The following is a 24,543-nucleotide window of genomic DNA, read 5'->3' on the forward strand; positions in this document are numbered from 1 at the left end:
ACGGGTAAGTGTCTCGGCGGTGGAAATGACCCGCAAAAAATATTTTTTGCTTTTGTGGACCGTGCTCCTATACTTTATAATGGGAGCACGTCTCACAAATGCGGGTGACAGTCCGCGGCCGCCCGTGGCCGTAATTACGAACCGTACACAGGTATACAGCCGTGTGCATGAGGCCTTACCTGCGGTTTTCCACTGCACTGCAGGTAGAGTTACTGCATTATCATGCTGCACAGAAAAGCCCAAACATTTAAATCACTAATTGAGCTCTGCTACATCTGCATGACTCGCAGTATTTCATAAATGCAGGGGGAGGTGTAGTGTGGAAAACCTACATGACAAGGGAGTTACATAAATAGCAATTCCATTACAAAACGTAATCATTGAAAACATCCCATTCACAAACAGCGGGACTGCGGGAGTTCTGCTTCCATGTTATCCTGCCGACAGAGCTGTGTGATTACAGGGGGGACAGAGGTAGTGGTCGCTAGTGGGCCCTAGAGTCCCTCTGCCCCATATGAGGAGACCAATACTATAAATGAAGTGTAATAGTGAAGGACCTGTTAAAGATTTTACATACATTATACCCCCTGTGCAGGATGGACGTTTATTTCTTTGCTGGTTGTCAGCAGTAATAGATTTAATTATATTATATATCAATGAGGTCAGTAACAGGGGGCGGAGCTGTGACAACCTCTCACACATGATATACAGGCTGGTTGTCAGTAGTAATAGATGAATAGCTGTGACTGTATATAAGATGTGGATCTCATGTCTGATCACAATGTAATTATATTATATATCAGTGATGTCAGTAACAGGGGGCGGGGCTGTGACAACCTCTCACACATGATATACAGGCTGGTTGTCAGTAGTGATAGATGAATAGCTGTTACTGTATATAAGATGTGTGGATCTCATGTCTGATCACAATGTAATTATATTATATATCGGTGATGTCAGTAACAGGGGGCGGAGCTGTGACAACCTCTCACACATGATATACAGGCTGGTTGTCAGTAGTAATAGATGAATAGCTGTTACTGTATATAAGATGTGTGGATCTCATGTCTGATCACAGTGTAATTATATTATATATCAGTGATGTCAGTAACAGGGGGCGGGGCTGTGACAACCTCTCACACATGATATACAGGCTGGTTGTCAGTAGTAATAGATGAATAGCTGTGACTGTATATAAGATGTGTGGATCTCATGTCTGATCACAGTGTAATTATATTATATATCAGTGATGTCAGTAACAGGGGGCGGGGCTGTGACAACCTCTCACACATGATATACAGGCTGGTTGTCAGTAGTAATAGATGAATAGCTGTTACTGTATATAAGATGTGTGGATCTCATGTCTGATCACAATGTAATTATATTATATATCAGTGATGTCAGTAACAGAGGGCGGAGCTGTGACAACCTCTCACACATGATATACAGGCTGGTTGTCAGTAGTAATAGATGAATAGCTGTGACTGTATATAAGATGTGTGGATCTCATGTCTGATCACAATGTAATTATATTATATATCAGTGATGTCAGTAACAGGGGGCGGGGATGTGACCACCTCTCTCACATGGTATACAGGCTGGTTGTCAGTAGTAATAGATGAATAGCTGTGACTGTATATAAGATGTGTGGATCTCATGTCTGATCACATTGTAATTCTATTATATATCAATGGTGTCAGTAACAGGGGGCGGGGCTGTGACAACCTCTCACACATGATATACAAGCTGGTTGTCAGTAGTAATAGATGAATAGCTGTGACTGTATATAAGATGTGTGGATCTCATGTCTGATCACAATGTAATTATATTATATATCAGTGATGTCAGTAACAGGGGGCGGAGCTGTGACAACCTCTCACACATGATATACAGGCTGGTTGTCAGTAGTAATAGATGAATAGCTGTGACTGTATATAAGATGTGTGGATTTCATGTCTGATCACAGTGTAATTATATTATATATCAGTGATGTCAGTAACAGGGGGCGGGGCTGTGACAACCTCTCACACATGATATACAGGCTGGTTGTCAGTAGTAATAGATGAATAGCTGTGACTGTATATAAGATGTGTGGATTTCATGTCTGATCACAGTGTAATTATATTATATATCAGTGATGTCAGTAACAGGGGGCGGAGCTGTGACAACCTCTCACACATGATATACAGACTGGTTGTCAGTAGTAATAGATGAATAGCTGTTACTGTATATAAGATGTGTGGATCTCATGTCTGATCACAATGTAATTATATTATATATCAGTGATGTCAGTAACGGGGCGGGGCTGTGACAACCTCTCACACATGATACACAGGCTGGTTGTCAGTAGTAATAGATGAATAGCTGTTACTGTATATAAGATGTGTGGATCTCATGTCTGATCACAATGTAATTATATATCAGTGATGTCAGTAACAGGGGGCGGGGCTGTGACAACCTCTCACACATGGTATACAGGCTGGTTGTCAGGAGTAATAGATGAATAGCTGTGACTGTATATAAGATGTGTGGATCTCATGTCTGATCACAGTGTAATTATATAATATATCAGTGATGTCAGTAACAGGGGGCGGAGCTGTGACAACCTCTCACACATGGTATACAGGCTGGTTGTCAGGAGTAATAGATGAATAGCTGTGACTGTATATAAGATGTGTGGATCTCATGTCTGATCACAGTGTAATTATATAATATATCAGTGATGTCAGTAACAGGGGGCGGGGCTGTGACAACCTCTCACACATGATATACAGGCTGGTTGTCAGTAGTAATAGATGAATAGCTGTGACTGTATATAAGATGTGTGGATCTCATGTCTGATCACAATGTAATTATATATCAGTGATGTCAGTAACAGGGGGCGGGGCTGTGACAACCTCTCACACATGGTATACAGGCTGGTTGTCAGTAGTAATAGATGAATAGCTGTGACTGTATATAAGATGTGTGGATCTCATGTCTGATCACAGTGTAATTATATTATATATCCGTGATGTCAGTAACAGGGGGCGGAGCTGTGACAACCTCTCACACATGATATACAGGCTGGTTGTCAGTAGTAATAGATGAATAGCTGTGACTGTATATAAGATGTGTGGATCTCATGTCTGATCACAGTGTAATTATATTATATATCCGTGATGTCAGTAACAGGGGGCGGAGCTGTGACAACCTCTCACACATGCAGCCTCTGGCATCCATAATAAAAATATATATTTTTGTAACACAGCAAGGTGTGCCGAGTACAAATTCTTAACCTACACCCGAGTTGGGACCCTACCTCGAGCACCCAAAGAAACCAGTGCCATCTGAACACAACCATATAACCTCTCACACATGGTATACAGGCTGGTTGTCAGGAGTAATAGATGAATAGCTGTCACTGTATATAAGGTGCACAGGTACCACCGACTATAAGGGTATGTGCACACACACTAATTACGTCCGTAATTGACGGACGTATTTCGGCCGCAAGTACCGGACCGAACACACTGCAGGGAGCCGGGCTCCTAGTATCATACTTATGTACGATGCTAGGAGTCCCTGCTACTCCGTGGAACTGCTGTCCCGTACTGAAAACATGATTACAGTACGGGACATTTGTCCTGCAGAGAGGCAGGGACTCCTAGCATCGTACATAAGTATGATGCTAGGAGCCCGGCTCCCTGCAGTGTGTTCGGTCCTGGACTTGCGGCCGAAATACGTCCGTCAATTACGGACGTAATTAGTGTGTGTGCACATACCCTAAAGCAATGATGTACTTTGGATGGAGTCCTTCTACTATTGAGGGGGGGGGGCTGATGCTCGTTCTAGAGAGGAAGTTTTAGAAAATGCTACAGATAACATCTTAGTAGGAAACTGCAGAAAACCGTCTTATCTGGCAGAAAGTGTTACTACACGTCATCTCACAGAACGACCCCCGGTGTGATCCAAGAAACCTTTCAGATTAAATGATTGCTGCAGCCGCCGCATATTAAATCACACAAAGTATGAATATTGTCATCTCAGTAATGTATCTCTTATTGATCACTGTCCTACTCAAAGTCCCATGTGAGTCTTAAAGGAGAACTCTTCCTGGAGAATTATCAGTTTCAATATCTTTCTATTTTGAACAAAAAAAAACCAGTAATATCCTGGGGGTCAGTGGCTGATGGGAGAATTGCATTTCTTGGTTTCATCCTCATCCCTCATGACTGCTGCTCTATTCTCTTTTTAAAAGTTAAAATATTAACATCATTAATAGCAAACATTACATAAGTGACAGAAAGAAGACGTTCTATAGATTCGTTTCAAGAGTTACTAATTCTCCTTATTTTATTTTAAATGTCCCTCCAATCAATTCTCAGTATAGATCACATTTTCTGTTACCATGGACAAGAATATAACTACTATAATACTGCCCCTATATACAAGATTATAACCACTATAATACTGCTCCTATATACAAGAATATAACTACTATAATACTGCCCCTATATACAAGATTATAACCACTATAATACTGCACCCTATATACAAGAATATAACTACTATAATACTGCCCCCTATATACAAGAATAGAACTACTATAATACTGCCCCTATATACAAGAATATAACTACTATAATACTGCCCCTATATACAAGAATATAACTACTATAATACTGCTCCTATATACAAAAATATAATTACTATAATACTGCTCCTATATACAAGAATATAACTACTATAATACTGCTCCCTATATACAAGAATATAACTACTATAATACTGCCCCTATATACAAGAATATAACTACTATAATACTGCCCCCTATATACAAGAATATAACTACTATAATACTGCCCCTATATACAAGAATATAACTACTATACTACTGCCCCTATATACAAGAATATAATTACTATAATACTGCTCCTATATACAAGAATATAACTACTATAATACTGCCCCTATATACAAGAATATAACTACTATAATACTGCCCCTATATACAAGAATATAACTACTATAATACTGCCCCCTATATACAAGAATATAACTACTATAATACTGCCCCTATATACAAGAATATAACTACTATAATACTGCCCCTATATACAAGAATATAACTACTATAATATTGCCCCTATATACAAGAATATAACTACTATAATACTGCCCCTATATACAAGACTATAACTACTATAATACTGCCCCTATATACAAGATTGTAACCACTATAATACTGCTCCCTATATACAGGAATATAACTACTATAATACTGCCCCTATATACAAGATTATAACCACTATAATATTGCTCCTATATACAAGAATATAACCACTATAATACTGCTCCCTATATACAAGAATATAACTACTATAATATTGCCCCCTATATACAAGATTATAACTACTATAATACTGCCTCCTATATACAAGAATATAACTACTATAATACTGCTCCTTTATACAAGATTATAACCACTATAATACTGCCCCTATATACAATATAACTACTATAATACTGCCTCCTATATACAAGAATATAACTACTATAATACTGCCCCCTATATACAAGATTATAACCACTATAATACTGCCTCTACATACAAGATTATAACTACTATAATACTGCCCCTATATACAATATAACTACTATAATACGGCTCCTATATACAAGAATATAACTACTATAATACTGCTCCTATATACAAGAATATAACCACTATAATACTGCTCCCTATATACAAGAATATAACTACTATAATACTGCTGCTATATACAAGAATATAACTACTATAATACTGCCCCCTATATACAAGAGTATAACTACTATAATACTGCTCCCTATATACAAGATTGTAACCACTATAATACTGCTCCCTATATACAGGAATATAACTACTATAATACTGCCCCTATATACAAGATTATAACCACTATAATACTGCTGCTATATACAAGAATATAACTACTATAATACTGCTCCTATATACAAGAATATAACTACTATAATACTGCCCCCTATATACAAGATTATAACTACTATAATACTGCCTCCTATATACAAGAATATAACTACTATAATACTGCCCCCTATATACAAGATTATAACCACTATAATACTGCCTCTATATACAAGATTATAACTACTATAATACTGCTCCTATATACAATATAACTACTATAATACGGCTCCTATATACAAGAATATAACTACTATAAATACTGCTCCTTTATACAAGATTAAACCACTATAATACTGCCCCTATATACAATATAACTACTATAATACGGCTCCTATATACAAGAATATAACTACTATAATACTGCTCCTATATACAAGAATATAACTACTATAATACTGCTCCTATATACAAGAATATAACCACTATAATACTGCTCCCTATATACAAGAATATAACTACTATAATACTGCTGCTATATACAAGAATATAACTACTATAATACTGCATCCTATATACAAGAATATAACTACTATAATACTGCCCCCTATATACAAGAATATAACTACTATAATACTGCCCCCTATATACAAGAATATAACTACTATATTACTGCCCCCTATATACAAGAATATAACTACTATAATACTGCCCCCTATATACAAGAATATAACTACTATAATACTGCTCCTATATACAAGAATATAACTACTATAATACTGCTCCTATATACAAGAATATAACTACTATAATACTGCCCCCTATATACAAGAATATAACTACTATAATACTGCTCCTATATACAAGAATATAACTACTATAATACTGCTCCTATATACAAGAATATAACTACTATAATACTGCCCCTATATACAAGAATATAACTACTATAATACTGCCCCTATATACAAGAATATAGCTACTATAATACTGCTCCTATATATGAGAATATAACTGCTATAATACTGCTCCTATATACAAGAATATAACTACTATAATACTGCTCCTATATACAAGAATATAACTACTATAATACTGCCCCTGTATACAAGAATATAACTGCTATAATACTGCTCCTATATACAAGAATATAACTACTATAATACTGCTCCTATATACAAGAATATAACTACTATAATACTGCTCCTATATACAAGAATATAACTACTATAATACTGCTCCTATATGCAAGAATATAACTACTATAATACTTGTTAGGGATCTGCCAGGTACTTCATCTAGCTATACTCCTGGGATTAATCAATCCACACCTGAGGCCAGACCTGTTCGACTGACACCATCTCCCACCAACCAGGGTGGCAGGCTCAGGAGTGGGAGAGCCTATCGCGGCCTGGTCTGTCGGAGTTAGCTCCGCCCCCTGCCCTTTATTACCTGCCCTGTGCTCTCCCTCAGTGCTTGTAATTCTTTTGCATTCCTGGCCCCACTGCTGCTTGCTCCAGCCTGCTTCTGCCGTGCTTCTGCCTTGCTGCAGTTCTGCTTGACCTGCTTTGCTTTGCCCCTGGCTTGCTTCTGTCTCCGTGCCCGCTCGGGTGTACTCACTTCGTCCTGGTCCTGACTGTTCGTTCGCCGCCCCGTTTCCTCGTGGCGTTCCGTGGCTACTGCCCCTTCCCTTGCGTGTTCCCTGTTTGTCTTCCTGTGCACTTAGCCAGCGTAGGGACCGCCGCCCAGTTGTACCTCGTCGCCTAGGGCGGGTCGTTGCAAGTAGGCAGGGACAGGGCGGTGGGTAGATTAGGGCTCACTTTCCCTTCACCTCCTTCCTGCCATTACATAATTACAAGCCCTTACCTAGTCTACCATTTCTCCTACGCTGACGCTATCATGGACCCCCTTGAGACCCTGACCTTAGCAGATGCAGGGCCTCTCCCTACAGGTCCAGGCCCTGGTCCAAAGGGTCAATCAGGGTGACGCTGCTTTAGTAGTACCCCTCACCTCACCTCTAGAACCCGACCTCAAGTTACCTGACCGGTTTTCAGGGGACCGTAAGACGTTTCTCTCCTTCCGGGAGAGTTGCAGACTGTATTTCCGCCTAAAGCCCCACTCCTCAGGTTCCGAGAACCAGCGGGTGGGTATCATCATATCCCGACTCCAGGAAGGGCCCCAAGAGTGGGCCTTCTCCTTGGCTCCTGACGCCCCTGAACTTTCCTCTGTTGATCGTTTTTTCTCTGCCCTCGGACTCATTTACGACGAGACTGACAGGACTGCTTTAGCCGAGAGTCAGCTGGTGACCTTACGTCAGGGTAGGAGACCGGTTGAGGAATACTGTTCTGATTTTAGGAAGTGGTGCGTAGCTTCTCAGTGGAACGATCCGGCCCTAAGGTGCCAGTTTAGGTTAGGGTTATCTGACGCCCTGAAGGATCTGCTGGTTAGCTACCCCTCGCCTGACTCCCTTGACCAGGTTATGGCCCTAGCAGTACGACTTGACCGACGTCTCAGGGAACGTCAGCTAGAACGCTTCAGTGTGCTCCCCTCTGACTTTTCTGCGATCCCCCCCGAGGTCCCGTCTCCTCGCCCCTCCACGGAGGACTCGGAGGTACCTATGCAACTCGGGGCCTCCATGTCCCCTCGACAACGTAGGGAGTTTCGCAGAATGAATGGTCTCTGCTTCTACTGTGGGGACGACAAGCATCTACTGAATACCTGTCCCAGGCGCAAGAATAAGAAGCCGGAAAACTTCCGCGCCTAAGTGATCATCGGGGAGGTCACTTGGGCGCACAGGTATTTCCCGTTAATGTGAAACGCAATAAAATTTTGCTTCCCTTTCAGGTCTCGTTTGCTGGCCGGTCTGCCACGGGCAGTGCTTTCGTGGATTCTGGCTCATCTGCTAATATCATGTCTGTGGAATTTGCTATGTCTCTAAAGATGCCTTGTATTGATTTACCTTATCCTATCCCTGTAGTAGGAATCGACTCAACCCCCCTTGCTAATGGTTATTTTACTCAGCATACTCCTGTTTTTGAACTCCTGGTTGGCTCCATGCATTTGGAGCAGTGCTCTGTACTGGTGATGCAGGGATTATCGTCTGATCTGGTTTTAGGCCTTCCCTGGTTGCAGTTGCATAATCCCACATTTGATTGGAATACTGGGGATCTCACCAAATGGGGTAATGAATGTCTTATGTCATGTCTTTCTGTTAACTCTATTTCTCCCCGGGAGGAGGTGAACACGCTTCCTGAGTTTGTTCAGGACTTCGCCGATGTGTTTTCTAAGGAGGCCTCCGAGGTGTTGCCCCCCCATAGAGATTACGATTGCGCTATCGATTTGGTGCCTGGTGCCAAGCTTCCTAAGGGTAGGATATTTAATCTTTCATGTCCTGAACGTGAAGCTATGAGGGTGTATATCCAAGAATGCCTGGCCAAGGGTTTCATTCGCCCCTCGACTTCTCCTGTAGGTGCTGGCTTCTTCTTCGTGGGGAAGAAGGATGGTGGTCTTAGGCCGTGCATTGATTATCGTAACCTGAATAAGGTCACCGTAAGGAACCAGTACCCACTTCCTTTGATTCCGGATCTTTTTAATCAGGTTCAGGGAGCCCAATGGTTTTCTAAGTTCGATCTACGGGGGGCATATAACCTTATCCGCATCAAAGAGGGGGATGAGTGGAAAACTGCGTTCAACACACCCGAGGGTCATTTCGAATACCTGGTCATGCCCTTTGGGTTGTGTAATGCCCCTGCTGTCTTCCAGAATTTTATTAATGAAATCCTGAGAGAGTACCTGGGTAATTTTCTTGTTGTGTACCTTGATGACATACTGGTGTTTTCCAAGGACTGGTCCTCCCACGTGGAGCATGTCAGGAAGGTGCTCCAGGTCCTTCGGGAGAATAATCTGTTTGCTAAGACTGAAAAATGTGTCTTTGGGGTACAGGAGATACCATTTTTAGGGCAAATCCTCACTCCTCATGAATTCCGCATGGACCCTGCCAAGGTTCAAGCTGTGGCGGAATGGGTCCAACCTGCCTCCCTTAAGGCGTTACAGTGTTTTTTAGGGTTCGCCAACTATTACAGGAGATTTATTGCCAACTTCTCGGTCGTCGCTAAGCCTCTTACGGACCTTACCCGCAAGGGTGCCGATGTCCTCCATTGGCCCCCTGAGGCCGTCCAGGCCTTTGAGACTCTCAAGAAGTGCTTTATCTCGGCCCCAGTGCTGATTCAGCCCAACCAAGAGGAGCCATTTATTGTGGAGGTTGACGCTTCCGAGGTGGGAGTGGGGGCCGTCTTGTCCCAGGGTACCAGCTCCCTCACCCATCTCCGCCCCTGTGCTTACTTCTCTAGGAAGTTTTCGCCCACGGAGAGTAACTATGATATTGGCAACCGCGAACTTCTAGCCATTAAATGGGCTTTTGAGGAGTGGCGGCACTTCCTGGAGGGGGCCAGACACCAGGTAACGGTCCTTACGGATCACAAGAATCTGGTTTTCCTAGAATCGGCCCGGAGGCTTAATCCTAGACAAGCTCGGTGGGCACTATTCTTTACCAGATTTAATTTCTTGGTTACCTATAGGGCTGGGTCCAAGAATATTAAGGCTGACGCTCTGTCACGTAGTTTCATGGCCAATCCTCCTTCCGAGAAGGATCCTGCTTGTATTTTACCCCCTGGTATAATCGTCTCTGCCACGGATTCTGATTTAGCTTCTGATATCGCGGCTGATCAGGGTGCAGCTCCCGGGAACGTCCCTGGGGACAAACTGTTTGTTCCCCTGCAATACCGGCTGAGGGTACTCAGGGAAAACCATGACTCCGCTCTATCTGGTCATCCTGGCATCTTGGGCACCAAACACCTCATTACCAGAAACTATTGGTGGCCTGGGTTGCCTAAAGATGTTAGGGCTTACGTCGCCGCTTGTGAGGTTTGCGCTAGGTCCAAAACCCCTAGGTCCCGACCTGCGGGCCTACTACGTTCCTTGCCCATTCCCCAGAGACCTTGGACCCATATCTCCATGGATTTTATCACCGATTTGCCTCCATCTCAGGGCAAGTCGGTGGTGTGGGTGGTAGTCGACCGCTTCAGCAAGATGTGCCACTTTGTGCCCCTTAAGAAGCTACCTAACGCCAAGACGTTAGCTTCTTTGTTTGTGAAACACATCCTGCGTCTCCATGGGGCCCCAGTCAATATCGTTTCTGACAGAGGGGTACAATTTGTTTCCTTATTTTGGAGAGCTTTTTGTAAAAAGTTGGAGATTGATCTGTCCTTCTCCTCCGCCTTCCATCCCGAAACTAATGGCCAAACGGAAAGGACCAACCAATCCCTGGAACAATATTTAAGGTGTTTCATCTCTGACTGTCAATTCGATTGGGTCTCATTCCTTCCCCTTGCTGAATTTTCCCTGAATAACCGGGTCAGTAACTCGTCAGGGGTCTCCCCGTTTTTCTGTAATTTCGGGTTTAACCCCAGGTTCTCCTCCGTCTCCCCTGGTTGTTCCAATAATCCTGAGGTAGAGGAGGTTCATCGGGAACTGTGCACTGTCTGGGCCCAGGTTCAGAAGAACCTAGAGGCGTCCCAGAGCGCACAAAAGATTCAGGCGGATAGTAGACGTTCTGCTAACCCCCGATTTGTCGTCGGGGATTTGGTCTGGTTGTCGTCCAGGAACTTGCGCCTTAAGGTCCCGTCCAGGAAGTTTGCTCCCCGATTTATTGGACCTTATAAGATCATTGAAGTCCTCAACCCTGTATCCTTCCGTCTGGAGCTCCCCCCATCCTTTCGCATACATGACGTCTTCCATGCCTCCCTCCTTAAACGCTGCTCCCCGTCCTGGTCCCCCTCGAGGATACCTCCTGTTCCCGTTCTCACCCCTGAGGGGGTGGAATTCGAGGTGGCCAAGATTATGGACAGTAGGATGGTCCAGGGCTCCCTCCAGTACCTGGTCCATTGGAGAGGATACGGGCCGGAGGAGAGGACTTGGGTACCTGCCCGTGATGTTCACGCTGGGGTATTGATCAGGAGGTTCCACCTCCTCTTCCCCACTAAACCGGGTCCCCTTAGTAAGGGTCCGGTGGCCCCTCATAAAAGGGGGAGTACTGTTAGGGATCTGCCAGGTACTTCATCTAGCTATACTCCTGGGATTAATCAATCCACACCTGAGGCCAGACCTGTTCGACTGACACCATCTCCCACCAACCAGGGTGGCAGGCTCAGGAGTGGGAGAGCCTATCGCGGCCTGGTCTGTCGGAGTTAGCTCCGCCCCCTGCCCTTTATTACCTGCCCTGTGCTCTCCCTCAGTGCTTGTAATTCTTTTGGATTCCTGGCCCCACTGCTGCTTGCTCCAGCCTGCTTCTGCCGTGCTTCTGCCTTGCTGCAGTTCTGCTTGACCTGCTTTGCTTTGCCCCTGGCTTGCTTCTGTCTCCGTGCCCGCTCGGGTGTACTCACTTCGTCCTGGTCCTGACTGTTCGTTCGCCGCCCCGTTTCCTCGTGGCGTTCCGTGGCTACTGCCCCTTCCCTTGCGTGTTCCCTGTTTGTCTTCCTGTGCACTTAGCCAGCGTAGGGACCGCCGCCCAGTTGTACCTCGTCGCCTAGGGCGGGTCGTTGCAAGTAGGCAGGGACAGGGCGGTGGGTAGATTAGGGCTCACTTTCCCTTCACCTCCTTCCTGCCATTACAATACTGCTCCTATATACAAGAATATAACTACTATAATACTGCCCCTATATACAAGAATATAACTACTATAATATTGCCCCCTATATACAAGAATATAACTACTATTATACTGTTCCTATATACAAGAATATAACTACTATAATACTGCCCCCTATATACAAGAATATAACTACTATAATACTGCTCCTATTTATACAAGACTATAACTACTATAATATTGCCCCCTATATACAAGAATATAACTACTATTATACTGTTCCTATATACAAGAATATAACTACTATAATACTGCCCCCTATATACAAGAATATAGCTACTATAATACTGCTCCTATATATGAGAATATAACTACTATAATACTGCTCCTATATACAAGAATATAACTACTATAATACTGCTCCTATATACAGGAATATAACTACTATAATACTGCTCCTATATACAAGTATATAACTACTATAATACTGCTCCTATATACAAGGATATAACTACTATAATACTGCTCCTATATACAAGAATATAACTACTATAATACTGCCCCCTATATTCAAGAATATAACTACTATAATACTGCCCCTATATACAAGAATATAACTACTATAATACTGCTCCCTATATACAAGAATATAACTACTATAATACTGCTCCTATATACAAGAATATAACTATTATAATACTGCCCCCTATATACAAGAATATAACTGCTATAATACTGCTCCCTATATACAAGAATATAACTACTATAATACTGCTCCTATATACAAGAATATAACTATTATAATACTGCACCCTATATACAAGAATATAACTACTATAATACTGCTCCCTATATACAAGAATATAACTACTATAATACTGCCACCTATATACAAGAATATAACTACTATAATACTGCTCCCTATATACAGGAATATAACTACTATAATACTGCTCCTATATACAAGAATATAACTACTATAATACTGCTCCTATATACAAGAATATAACTACTATAATACTGCTCCCTATATACAAGAATATAACTACTATAATACTGCCACCTATATACAAGAATATAACTACTATAATACTGCTCCCTATATACAGGAATATAACTACTATAATACTGCTCCTATATACAAGAATATAACTACTATAATACTGCTCCTATATACAAGAATATAACTACTATAATACTGCTCCCTATATACAGGAATATAACTACTATAATACTGCCCCTTATATGCAAGAATATAACTACTATAATATTGCCCCCTATATACAAGAATATAACTACTATAATACTGCTCCCTATATACAGGAATATAACTACTATAATACTGCTCCCTATATACAGGAATATAACTACTATAATACTGCTCCTATATACAAGAATATAACGACTATAATACTGCTCCTATATACAAGAATATAACTACTATAATACTGCTCCCTATATACAGGAATATAACTACTATAATACTGATCCCTATATACAGGAATATAACTACTATAATACTGTTCCCTAGATACAAGAATATAACTACTATAATACTGCTCCCTATATATAAGAATATTACTACTATAATACTGCCACCTATATACAAGAATATAACTACTATAATACTGCTCCCTATATACAGGAATATAACTACTATAATACTGCTCCCTATATACAGGAATATAACTACTATAATACTGATCCCTATATACAGGAATATAACTACTATAATACTGCCCCTATATACAAGAATATAACTACTATAATATTGCCCCCTATATACAAGAATATAACTACTATAAGGGTATGTGCACACACACTAATTACGTCCGTAATTGACGGACGTATTTCGGCCGCAAGTCCCGGACCGAACACAGTGCAGGGAGCCGGGCTCCTAGCATCATAGTTATATACGATGCTAGGAGTCTCTGCCTCTCTGCAGGACAACTGTCCCGTACTGTAATCATGTTTTCAGTACGGGACAGTAGTTCCGGCTCCCTGCACTGTGTTCGGTCCACTACTTGCGGTCTAAATACGTCCGTCAATTACGGACGTAATTAGTGTGTGTGCACATACTCTAATACTGCTCCCTATATACAGGAATATAACTACTATAATACTGCTCCCTATATACAGGAATATAACTACTATAATACTGCCCCCTATATACAAGAATATAACTACTATAATACTGCTCCTATATACAGGAATATAACTACTATAATACTGCTCCCTATATACAAGAATATAACTACTATAATACTGCCCCCTATATACAAGAATATAACTGCTATAATACTGCTCCTATATACAAGAATATAACTACTATAATACTGCCCCCCTATATACAAGGATATAACTACTACAATACTGCCCCTATATACAAGAATATAACTACTATAATACTGCCCCTATATACAAGAATATAACTACTATAATACTGCCCCTATATACAAGAATATAACTACTATAATACTGCCCCATATACAAGAATATAACTACTATAATAATGCCCCTATATACAAGAATATAACTACTATAATACTGCCCCTATATACAAGAATATAACTACTATAATACTGCTCCTATATACAAGAATATAACTACTATAATACTTCCCCTATATACAAGAATATAACTACTATAATACTGCCCCCTATATACAAGAATATAACTACTATAATACTGCCCCTATATACAAGAATATAACTACTATAATACTGCTCCTATATACAAGAATATAACTACTATAATATTGCCCCCTATATACAAGAATATAACTACTATAATACTGCTCCTATATACAAGAATATAACTACTATAATACTTCCCCTATATACAAGAATATAACTACTATAATACTGCCCCCTATATACAAGAATATAACTACTATAATACTGCCCCTATATACAAGAATATAACTACTATAATACTGCTCCTATATACAAGAATATAACTACTATAATACTGCCCCTATATACAAGAATATAACTACTATAATACTGCCCCCTATATACAAGAATATAACTACTATAATACTGCCCCTATATACAAGAATATAACTACTATAATACTGCCCCTATATACAAGAATATAACTACTATAATACTGCCCCTATATACAAGAATATAACTACTATAATACTGCCCCCTATATACAAGAATATAACTACTATAATACTGCCCCTATATACAAGAATATAACTACTATAATACTGCCCCTATATACAAGAATATAACTACTATAATACTGCCCCTATATACAAGAATATAACTACTATAATACTACCCCTATATACAAGAATATAACTACTATAATACTGCTCCTATATATAAGAATATAACTACTATAATACTGCTCCTATATACAAGAATATAACTACTATAATACTGCCCCCTATATTCAAGAATATAACTACTATAATACTGCTCCTATATACAAGAATATAACTACTATAATACTGCCCCTATATACAAGAATATAACCACTATAATACTGCCCCTATATACAAGAATATAACTACTATAATACTACAGACTCTGTACAAGAAAATCCTGGCTTATTGAAACAAGGTCCATTAGAAAGTTGTAGAACATTTAACCTTTATTTCCTGGAAATCCCCTTGAAGTGACATGTCTGCAGCCGGCGAGTTGACGTCACCAGTATTAAACACAGGAACCATCATCATGTTTGGAAGTGATTGCAAAACCAGGGAGAAAAATGTAGGAGGAAAAGTAGACTTTACCAATAAGCCCTTGAAGTTATTATGAAGTGTGAAGTGCCGCTTCTATTCACTGACAGCGAGGGGTTAAGGATGCGCTACTTGTTGGAGGGCCTCCAAGCCAGCACGGATTTTATTAAATGGTGGGGCAGGCAGGTGGAGAGCGCTCATTAAAGTTTGATTTATAGTCGCCGTTGTCATGTAGATTGAATCGGAACTAAATGAACTGCTCAGATTTAGCCTTGGGCACCTTGCAACCTAAGCGGAGACTGTGGCCGCACGGTCAGATGGTGTCATGGAGATTGCAGATGGTTCTTACTAGTTGTGTGCATCGATAGAGGGAGAGGAAGACCATGAGTGAGCTTTGCAGAACCCTGGACCTGTGTGACTGCTCTACAGAACCATTCATAGACGCACAACCATTGTGTAGACACATTCACCTTATCCTGACCCTTCCCAAACGAAGTTCACGCTCTTATCCACAATACTCTGATGGGCAGCCATGCCCATGCACCCCTGACTCTGCTCGGCAACCATGCCCCTGCACCGCAGACTCTGCTCGGCAACCATGCCCTTGCACCGCAGACTCTGCTCGGCAGCCATGCCCCTGCACCGCAGACTCTGCTCGGCAGCCATGCCCCTGCACCGCAGACTCTGCTCGGCAGCCATGCCCCTGCACCGCAGACTCTGCTCGGCAGCCATGCCCCTGCACCGCAGACTCTGCTCGGCAGCCATGCCCCTGCACCGCAGACTCTGCTCGGCAGCCATGCCCCTGCACCGCAGACTCTGCTCGGCAGCCATGCCCCTGCACCGCAGACTCTGCTCGGCAGCCATGCCCCTGCACCGCAGACTCTGCTCGGCAGCCATGCCCCTGCACCGCAGACTCTGCTCGGCAGCCATGCCCCTGCACCGCAGACTCTGCTCGGCAGCCATGCCCCTGCACCGCAGACTCTGCTCGGCAGCCATGCCCCTGCACCGCAGACTCTGCTCGGCAGCCATGCCCCTGCACCGCAGACTCTGCTCGGCAGCCATGCCCCTGCACCGCAGACTCTGCTCGGCAGCCATGCCCCTGCACCGCAGACTCTGCTCGGCAACCATGCCCTTGCACCGCAGACTCTGCTCGACAGCCATGCCCCTGCACCGCAGACTCTGCTCGGCAGCCATGCCCCTGCACCGCAGACTCTGCTCGGCAGCCATGCCCCTGCACCGCAGACTCTGCTCGGCAGCCATGCCCCTGCACCGCAGACTCTGCTCGGCAGCCATGCCCCTGCACCGCAGACTCTGCTCGGCAGCCATGCCCCTGCACCGCAGACTCTGCTCGGCAGCCATGCCCCTGCAACCTAAGCGGAGACTGTGGCCGCACGGTCAGATGGTGTCATGGAGATTGCAGATGGTTCTTACTAGTTGTGTGCATCGATAGAGGGAGAGGAAGACCATGAGTGAGCTTTGCAGAACCCTGGACCTGTGTGACTGCTCTACAGAACCATTCATAGACGCACAACCATTGTGTAGACACATTCACCTTATCCTGACCCTTCCCAAACGAAGTTCTCGCTCTTATCCGCAATACTCTGATGGGCAGCCATGCCTCTGCACCGCACACTCTGCTCGGCAGCCATGCCCATGCACCCCTGACTCTGCTCGGCAGCCATGCCCCTGCACCGCAGACTCTGCTCGGCAACCATGCCCTTGCACCGCAGACTCTGCTCGGCAACCATGCCCTTGCACCGCAGACTCTGCTCGGCAACCATGCCCCTGCACCGCAGACTCTGCTCGGCAGCCATGCCCCTGCACCGCAGACTCTGCTCGGCAGCCATGCCCCTGCACCGCAGACTCTGCTCGGCAGCCATGCCCCTGCACCGCAGACTCTGCTCGGCAGCCATGCCCCTGCACCGCAGACTCTGCTCGGCAGCCATGCCCCTGCACCGCAGACTCTGCTCGGCAGCCATGCCCCTGCACCGCAGACTCTGCTCGGCAGCCATGCCCCTGCACCGCAGACTCTGCTCGGCAGCCATGCCCCCGCACCGCAGACTCTGCTCGGCAGCCATGCCCCCGCACCGCAGACTCTGCTCGGCAGCCATGCCCCTGCACCGCAGACTCTGCTCGGCAGCCATGCCCCTGCACCGCAGACTCTGCTCGGCAGCCATGCCCCTGCACCGCAGACTCTGCTCGGCAGCCATGCCCCTGCACCGCAGACTCTGCTCGGCAGCCATGCCCCTGCACCGCAGACTCTGCTCGGCAGCCATGCCCCTGCACCGCAGACTCTGCTCGGCAGCCATGCCCCTGCACCGCACACTCTGCTCGGCAGCCATGCCCCTGCACCGCACACTCTGCTCGGCAGCCATGCCCCTGCACCGCACACTCTGCTCGGCAGCCATGCCCCTGCACCGCACACTCTGCTCGGCAGCCATGCCCCTGCACCGCACACTCTGCTCGGCAGCCATGCCCCTGCACCGCACACTCTGCTCGGCAGCCATGCCCCTGCACCGCACACTCTGCTCGGCAGCCATGCCCCTGCACCGCACACTCTGCTCGGCAGCCATGCCCCTGCACCGCACACTCTGCTCGGCAGCCATGCCCCTGCACCGCACACTCTGCTCGGCAGCCATGCCCCTGCACCGCACACTCTGCTCGGCAGCCATGCCCCTGCACCGCACACTCCGCTCGGCAGCCATGCCTCTGCACCGTACACTCTGCTCGGCAGTCATGCCTCTGCACCGCGCACTCTGCCCGGCAGCCATGCCTCTGCACCGCGCACTCTGCTCGGCAGCCATGCCTCTGCACCATACACTCTGCTCCGCAGCCATGCCTCTGCACCGCACACTCCGCTCAGCAGCCATGCCCCTGCACCGCACACTCTGCTCCGCAGCCATGCCTCTGCACCGCACACTCTGATCGGCAGACATGCCTTTCTATCATGCATTCTGCGGAGCTGTGGTAATGCCTTATTGCTTGTCACCCAACTTTCCCAGAAACAGAAATAACATTTATAACAACTTAGCATCAGACCAGGACACAGATTATATACAGTAGATTTCATGTTAGAGGGAAACGCTCTTCCTAAGCACGTCGTTTCCAGAGTCACCTGAAGGATTTATAGTATTAACAATCGATCGCTACCCTTAAAGTAAAGCGTCTGCGGAACGCGGTTTTCTTTTCCTCCTGTAAAAACTAATAAAGTCGCCAGCTGTTCCCTTAATCTGGACCCGCACGGAGGACATCTGTCAAACAAGACGCAAATTCAAAAAAATGACACAAATTAAAAGTGTCTTCTGCTGTCTGCCGGAGCGCGATACCGATCCCACAGTCACCGGCGTCAAGATCCTGTCACACAAAGTGACGGCATTAACCAAATTGTGCGCTGGATATAGATTTTATTATTCCCGGGGACTGGCAAGTCTCAGCGACTTCTATATGTGGAGTCTCACGGTAAAGGGCCGACCAGTAAATGAGTCGTCGTGTAATGAAAAGTTCTGTGACTTTATGATATACTTTGTGTTTCAATTCCTCCATTTTTTAAATCATGATCAGCTTGCTGTAAGTGAATGGGAACATGCTTGTTTAAAATACATCCTAGTCCAGCTCACACAGCTGATGTCCTTGTTACATTTGTATCCAGTCTAGACTATATGTGACATCATAAGTCTGGAGCGATACAATGTATCAGAGCAGGAAAAATGTCAGGACAGGAGAGGTTTAACTCACAGATGACCAGTCATTTCCCTACTAAAAAAAATGAAAATTTTTTGGCAGCCCCCATTGCTGTCATCTATGCTCAGGCTGAAATCCCTCCTATTCGGGTACATCCGCACTGCGCAAACACTGCTGAATTTCTATCCAAAATTTTTTGTGCAGAAATCCCGCAGCGTATTCCAGAAGCAAAAAAGTGGATGAGGTCTGAACCAACGAAAAAAAAACTGCAGAAAACGTGCGCCGAAATTGACCTGCGGTGCGGATTCTCGACCTGCAACGTGTCAATTTCTCTTGAGAAAATTCTGCGGAAACTGCAGCGTAATACAGGATTAGCATTGACGAGGAGTTTCCAGGAAATCTCATGTACACACTGCTGTATTTTCCGGTACGTAAATTGACCTGCAACGCGGATGTTACAATTCGTAGCGTGTCAATTTATTTTGTGTTTCCGCTAGTGAATTCTATCTGCCTAGTGCAGAGGAAAAATCGCACCAAAAAACGAAGCATGAAGACGCTGCGATTTAAGCATCAAAAACGTAAAAAAAAAAAAAAAAAAAATCGCACCAAAAAACGCATTAAAAACCTGCAAATTTTCGGCGTATTGCTGCCGTTTTGGTGCGTATTTTACACTGCAAATTACGCAGCGTGTGCAGGTAGCCTAAGGCCTTGTTCACACAGTGCAGATTTTGCATGTATTTTTTTGGCTTAGTAAAAGAGACAACTCTTGCTGCTGCTGTCTTTTGGGAAACCCTGGTCTAGATTGATGCATTGTAACGAGCCCATCAGTTGTTTAAGCGAGATGTAAGCAATGTTTCAATTCACCAACAGCAAGCAGAGATAATAACAATTGTGACACTCAAATAATATTAATGTTGCAGAACTTTTCATTATACAAAGATCTTTATTTACATGAAACTGGAAAATCTCTTTAAAAAGTGATTATAAAGTTTTTCATATAAAGCAATGAAAACCTCCATCCTTTACACTGCAGGCTGCATTCACAACTAAAGAATGGAGGAACATAGAAATAAGGTTTATATTACAAAATGACTTATGGCTCTACTTGTAAAAAGGTTGATGGCTTCTCTAAATTCTCCCGGGTGTGGGGTGGATCTGGGGGTGTAGAGCCCCACTTTTTACTGTCTATCAAATGACTGCAGATATTCACTGACTCAATTCTGGTAATTTAGACTTGGAGATTCATCAGCATTTTTTTTTTTTGGGCTCACTGCCCAAAACGGGCCGACGTCCCAAATGGATTCTCGCTCTTTTGCCTTGAGAAGGAATCCATTAAAATGTCATCCTGCGCTCAGGACCCCTAAATCTCCCCCGTCCCGAGCGCTCAGCCTAAATAGTTTTGATTGAGTGTCGCTTTTTATTAAAGTAGATTATATATTTTCAAGGCTCAAATGTAGGAAAATGTGTTCCACCTCTAATCAGAAGGAATGGACATAAAAAATACGAGCGCCACTTTAGGTGGCTCAGAAATGCCACTGATTTAATGGCGGTGCATGAGTGACCCCCTCCCCCTCTTCTTGTCATTAGCGAGTCCTCAGTAAATCTTATGTAGTAGCATGCCGAAACCTTCAGCCGTGCCAGGCTATAGACACCTGTTTTATCTTTAAACAGGTCGGAACGCGCGGTCAGGAGCAAGTGTGGAACCAGGTATGACTTCATAACGTCCAGGTGAATATCCCCCGCTCTGTGTGTGTCCCCCCCCCCCATGATGAATGACCGAGATGGGGGCTGAAGACTCAACAGAACTTTCCACACTTCTCAGTCTCTTACGTTACTTATTTAGACTTGTCTGTATATTCACAGGTAACGTGGCTTCATGACTGTATTTATGTACCGCAAGAGCATCCCCCCCTCCACAGCAATAAAACCCCCAGTAAATAGAAGTCCATAGTCATCCTCCTACTGGGAAAGCTGGGCGACAAACAATATGGCTGCCTTTACAGTCCAGTCCGGCTCTAGGTTTATGCGGGCACTTGGGCGACACAGACTTAGTTGGCCCCTTTGCGGGGGAACTCACAGCAGCAGAAAACGGCAATTTGTGCCCCCTTATAAAAGTTAGGTCCTCTTTATGTTCCCTTATAGAAGTTAGGCCCTGTTTTACGCCCCCTTTAAAATTTAGGCCTTCTTTATGTTCCCTTATAGAAGTTAGGCCCCCAGTTTGTGCCCCCATATATACAGTGCCCTCTGTAGAAAGCACCTTTGGGGCTCCCTCTCGGAGTGGAGTCCCCAGCCAGAGCGTTGCCGATGCTCTGGCCGGGGATTCGGGTCCCAGAGGAGCCCCTGACGTCACTGTCCATGTATGGAATCCCCGGCAAGAGCATCGGCAACGCTGTGGCCGGGGATCCTGCACGTAGAAAAGCCCCTGACGTCATAATCCATATATGGAAAGTGACGTCAGGGGCTCCTCCTGGACCGGAATGTTCGGCCAGAGCATTGGCAACGCTCTGGCTGGGGACTCCACTCCTAGAGGGAGCCTCAAAGGCGCTATCTACAGAGAGGTGGGTGTAGCTTTATATACAGGGGCAGCGTAAAGCACCCGCCGGCTGAGAGCCCCCCCCCCCCACTTGTCCGGGTTCGCCGGGTGCTGACGCCGGCCCGGTTTATAGTTTCATTAGGAATAGTTTGGCGATTTCGATGGCAGTTCAGCCATCATTCAGGACTCTAGGAAAGCTGAGTGACAATTAATACAATACCATCACAGCTTCAACAGGGGTATGACCCAGCTTTCCCAGGTGTTTGAATGAAAATGTGCAGCATAAGGGCGGGTTCACACATAGCGGAATTTCACTTAAATTCCGCTGCGGACACTCCGCAGCGTTAATCCGCAGCGGAGCCGTTTCTCCATTGACTTTCACTTTAATTTAGCAGTGTTCGTTTACACGATGCGTACAATTCCGCTGCGGAGCATAGGCTGCAGAGCGGAATTTGGTGTCCGCAGCATGCTCTGTCTGTTGCGGAGCAGTGGCGGACTGGTTGCGGACTCATGGCGGAATTTCTCCATTGACTTCAATGGAGAGTCAAAATTCCGCAATGAAGTCCGCAGATCTTATGTGTGCTGCGGAGCGTATTGTTTTTACTACCATGACATTTCTTCATTCTGGCTGGACCTATGTATTTCTAGGTCTACAGCCAGACTGAGGAAGTCAATGGGGCTCCCGTAATGACGGGAGCGTTGCTAGGAGACGTCTGTAAATAGTCACTGTCCAGGGTGCTGAAAGAGTTACGCGATCGGCAGTAACTGTTTCTGCACCCGGGACAGTGACTACCGATCCCAATATACATGTATGTGTAAAAAAAAATATAAGTTCATACTTACCGAGAACTCCCTGCGTCTGTCTCCAGTCCGGCCTCCCAGGATGACGTTTCAGTCTAAGTGACGGCTGCAGCCAATCACAGGCCAAGCACAGGCTGCAGCGGTCACATGGACTGGAGCGTCATCCAGGGAGGTCGGGCCGGATGCCGAAAGAGGGACGCGTCACCAAGACAACGGGCAGTAAGTATGAATTTCTTTGACTTTCACTAGGGAAAGTGCTGTCCCTTCTCTCTATCCTGCACTGAATAGGGAGAAGAGAAGCACTTTTCCTGCAGTCCGCAGCGGCCAGTCCGCATCAATTTTCTGCACATTTTGTGCAGATCCGCTGCAGAATCTGCAACGCAGATTCTGTGCGGCATTGATGCGGACAGTTGCGGAGGAATTCCGCCATGTGTGGTCATGCCCTTAAGGAAACCTTGCTGACTAATTGGATTTACCTTTCAGGACTCTAGGAAAGGTTGGGAAGACGCCCTGCAATGACGGCCACACAGCTTTCCCAGTAACAATTGTAACGAAGCAACAGCAGAATTTCTTTTAAACTTGAGGGCAGAGGACGACTGAGGGGCTTCTGGTCACTGGGGATTTTGTTGTATTTTTACGGAATTGCTCATTAATTTTAGGAATTCCCGCTCCTTATGGGGGTCCCGGTGGCTCCATGTAGGGGATGAAGTCTGAAGGCATCTTGGGTCGACCTTTGCTCCGGCAGCAGTTATTATTACTAATCGGGTCTAGAATTGATAGATTTTATATCTCCACAATGTTACATTCGCTGTTTATATATCAACGTCTTAAAATAACATCACTCTTAAAGGGGCAGTCCCCATCAGCTGCCGCCATCTACACCGCACTAATGTAAACAAGGTGGTCCTATAGGAGACACATAGCAGCGCGGAAATAAAACCGGCGCAGAACACACCAATCCCAGGACAGGCAAGCAGTTTCTCCTCCACCTTGTGGATGAAAGAAGCGACATGTAAAGCCCCTTTATTTAACCCCGGACCCTCACCGTCCACCATTGGACAACAAGAGAAGTATAAGAAGCAAGGAGAGATCGTTGGGACTCCACTCCTGGGTGCAATTATTCAACATAAATTTGAGAAAGTTCTCTTTACTTGTCTTGTACAATATATCTTATACTCCACTCACATCCAGATCTGCATTCACAATTTTCTGTCTGGATTTGCTGGTGGAAAATATGCAGCGGATTACAGTCCCAGTCATGTAGATGAGATTTAAGAACATACTACTCAACATTTTCC

At 44.5% G+C, this 24,543-nt stretch overlaps 1 protein-coding gene across 5 annotated transcripts in view; it reads left to right on the plus strand.

The window, feature by feature from the left end:
• KIRREL3 (kirre like nephrin family adhesion molecule 3) overlaps positions 1 to 22,127 on the plus strand; it is a 614,569-nt gene extending 592,442 nt beyond the window's left edge. For 3 of the 5 annotated variants that reach the window (XM_075839161.1, XM_075839164.1, XM_075839160.1), the window contains one exon: positions 21,583 to 22,126. In XM_075839161.1, coding sequence (XP_075695276.1) covers positions 21,583 to 21,632 — 50 coding nt within the window. In that variant the 3' untranslated portion in view covers positions 21,633 to 22,126. Of the gene's footprint in view, positions 1 to 21,582 lie in introns of all 5 variants that reach the window. The other 2 variants (XM_075839163.1, XM_075839162.1) reach the window with 2 other exon arrangements.
• The last annotated feature ends 2,416 nt before the right edge of the window (positions 22,128 to 24,543 follow it).

Source organism: Rhinoderma darwinii, chromosome 10 (genome assembly GCF_050947455.1).
Source record: "Rhinoderma darwinii isolate aRhiDar2 chromosome 10, aRhiDar2.hap1, whole genome shotgun sequence".
NCBI classification, from domain to species: domain Eukaryota; kingdom Metazoa; phylum Chordata; class Amphibia; order Anura; family Rhinodermatidae; genus Rhinoderma; species Rhinoderma darwinii.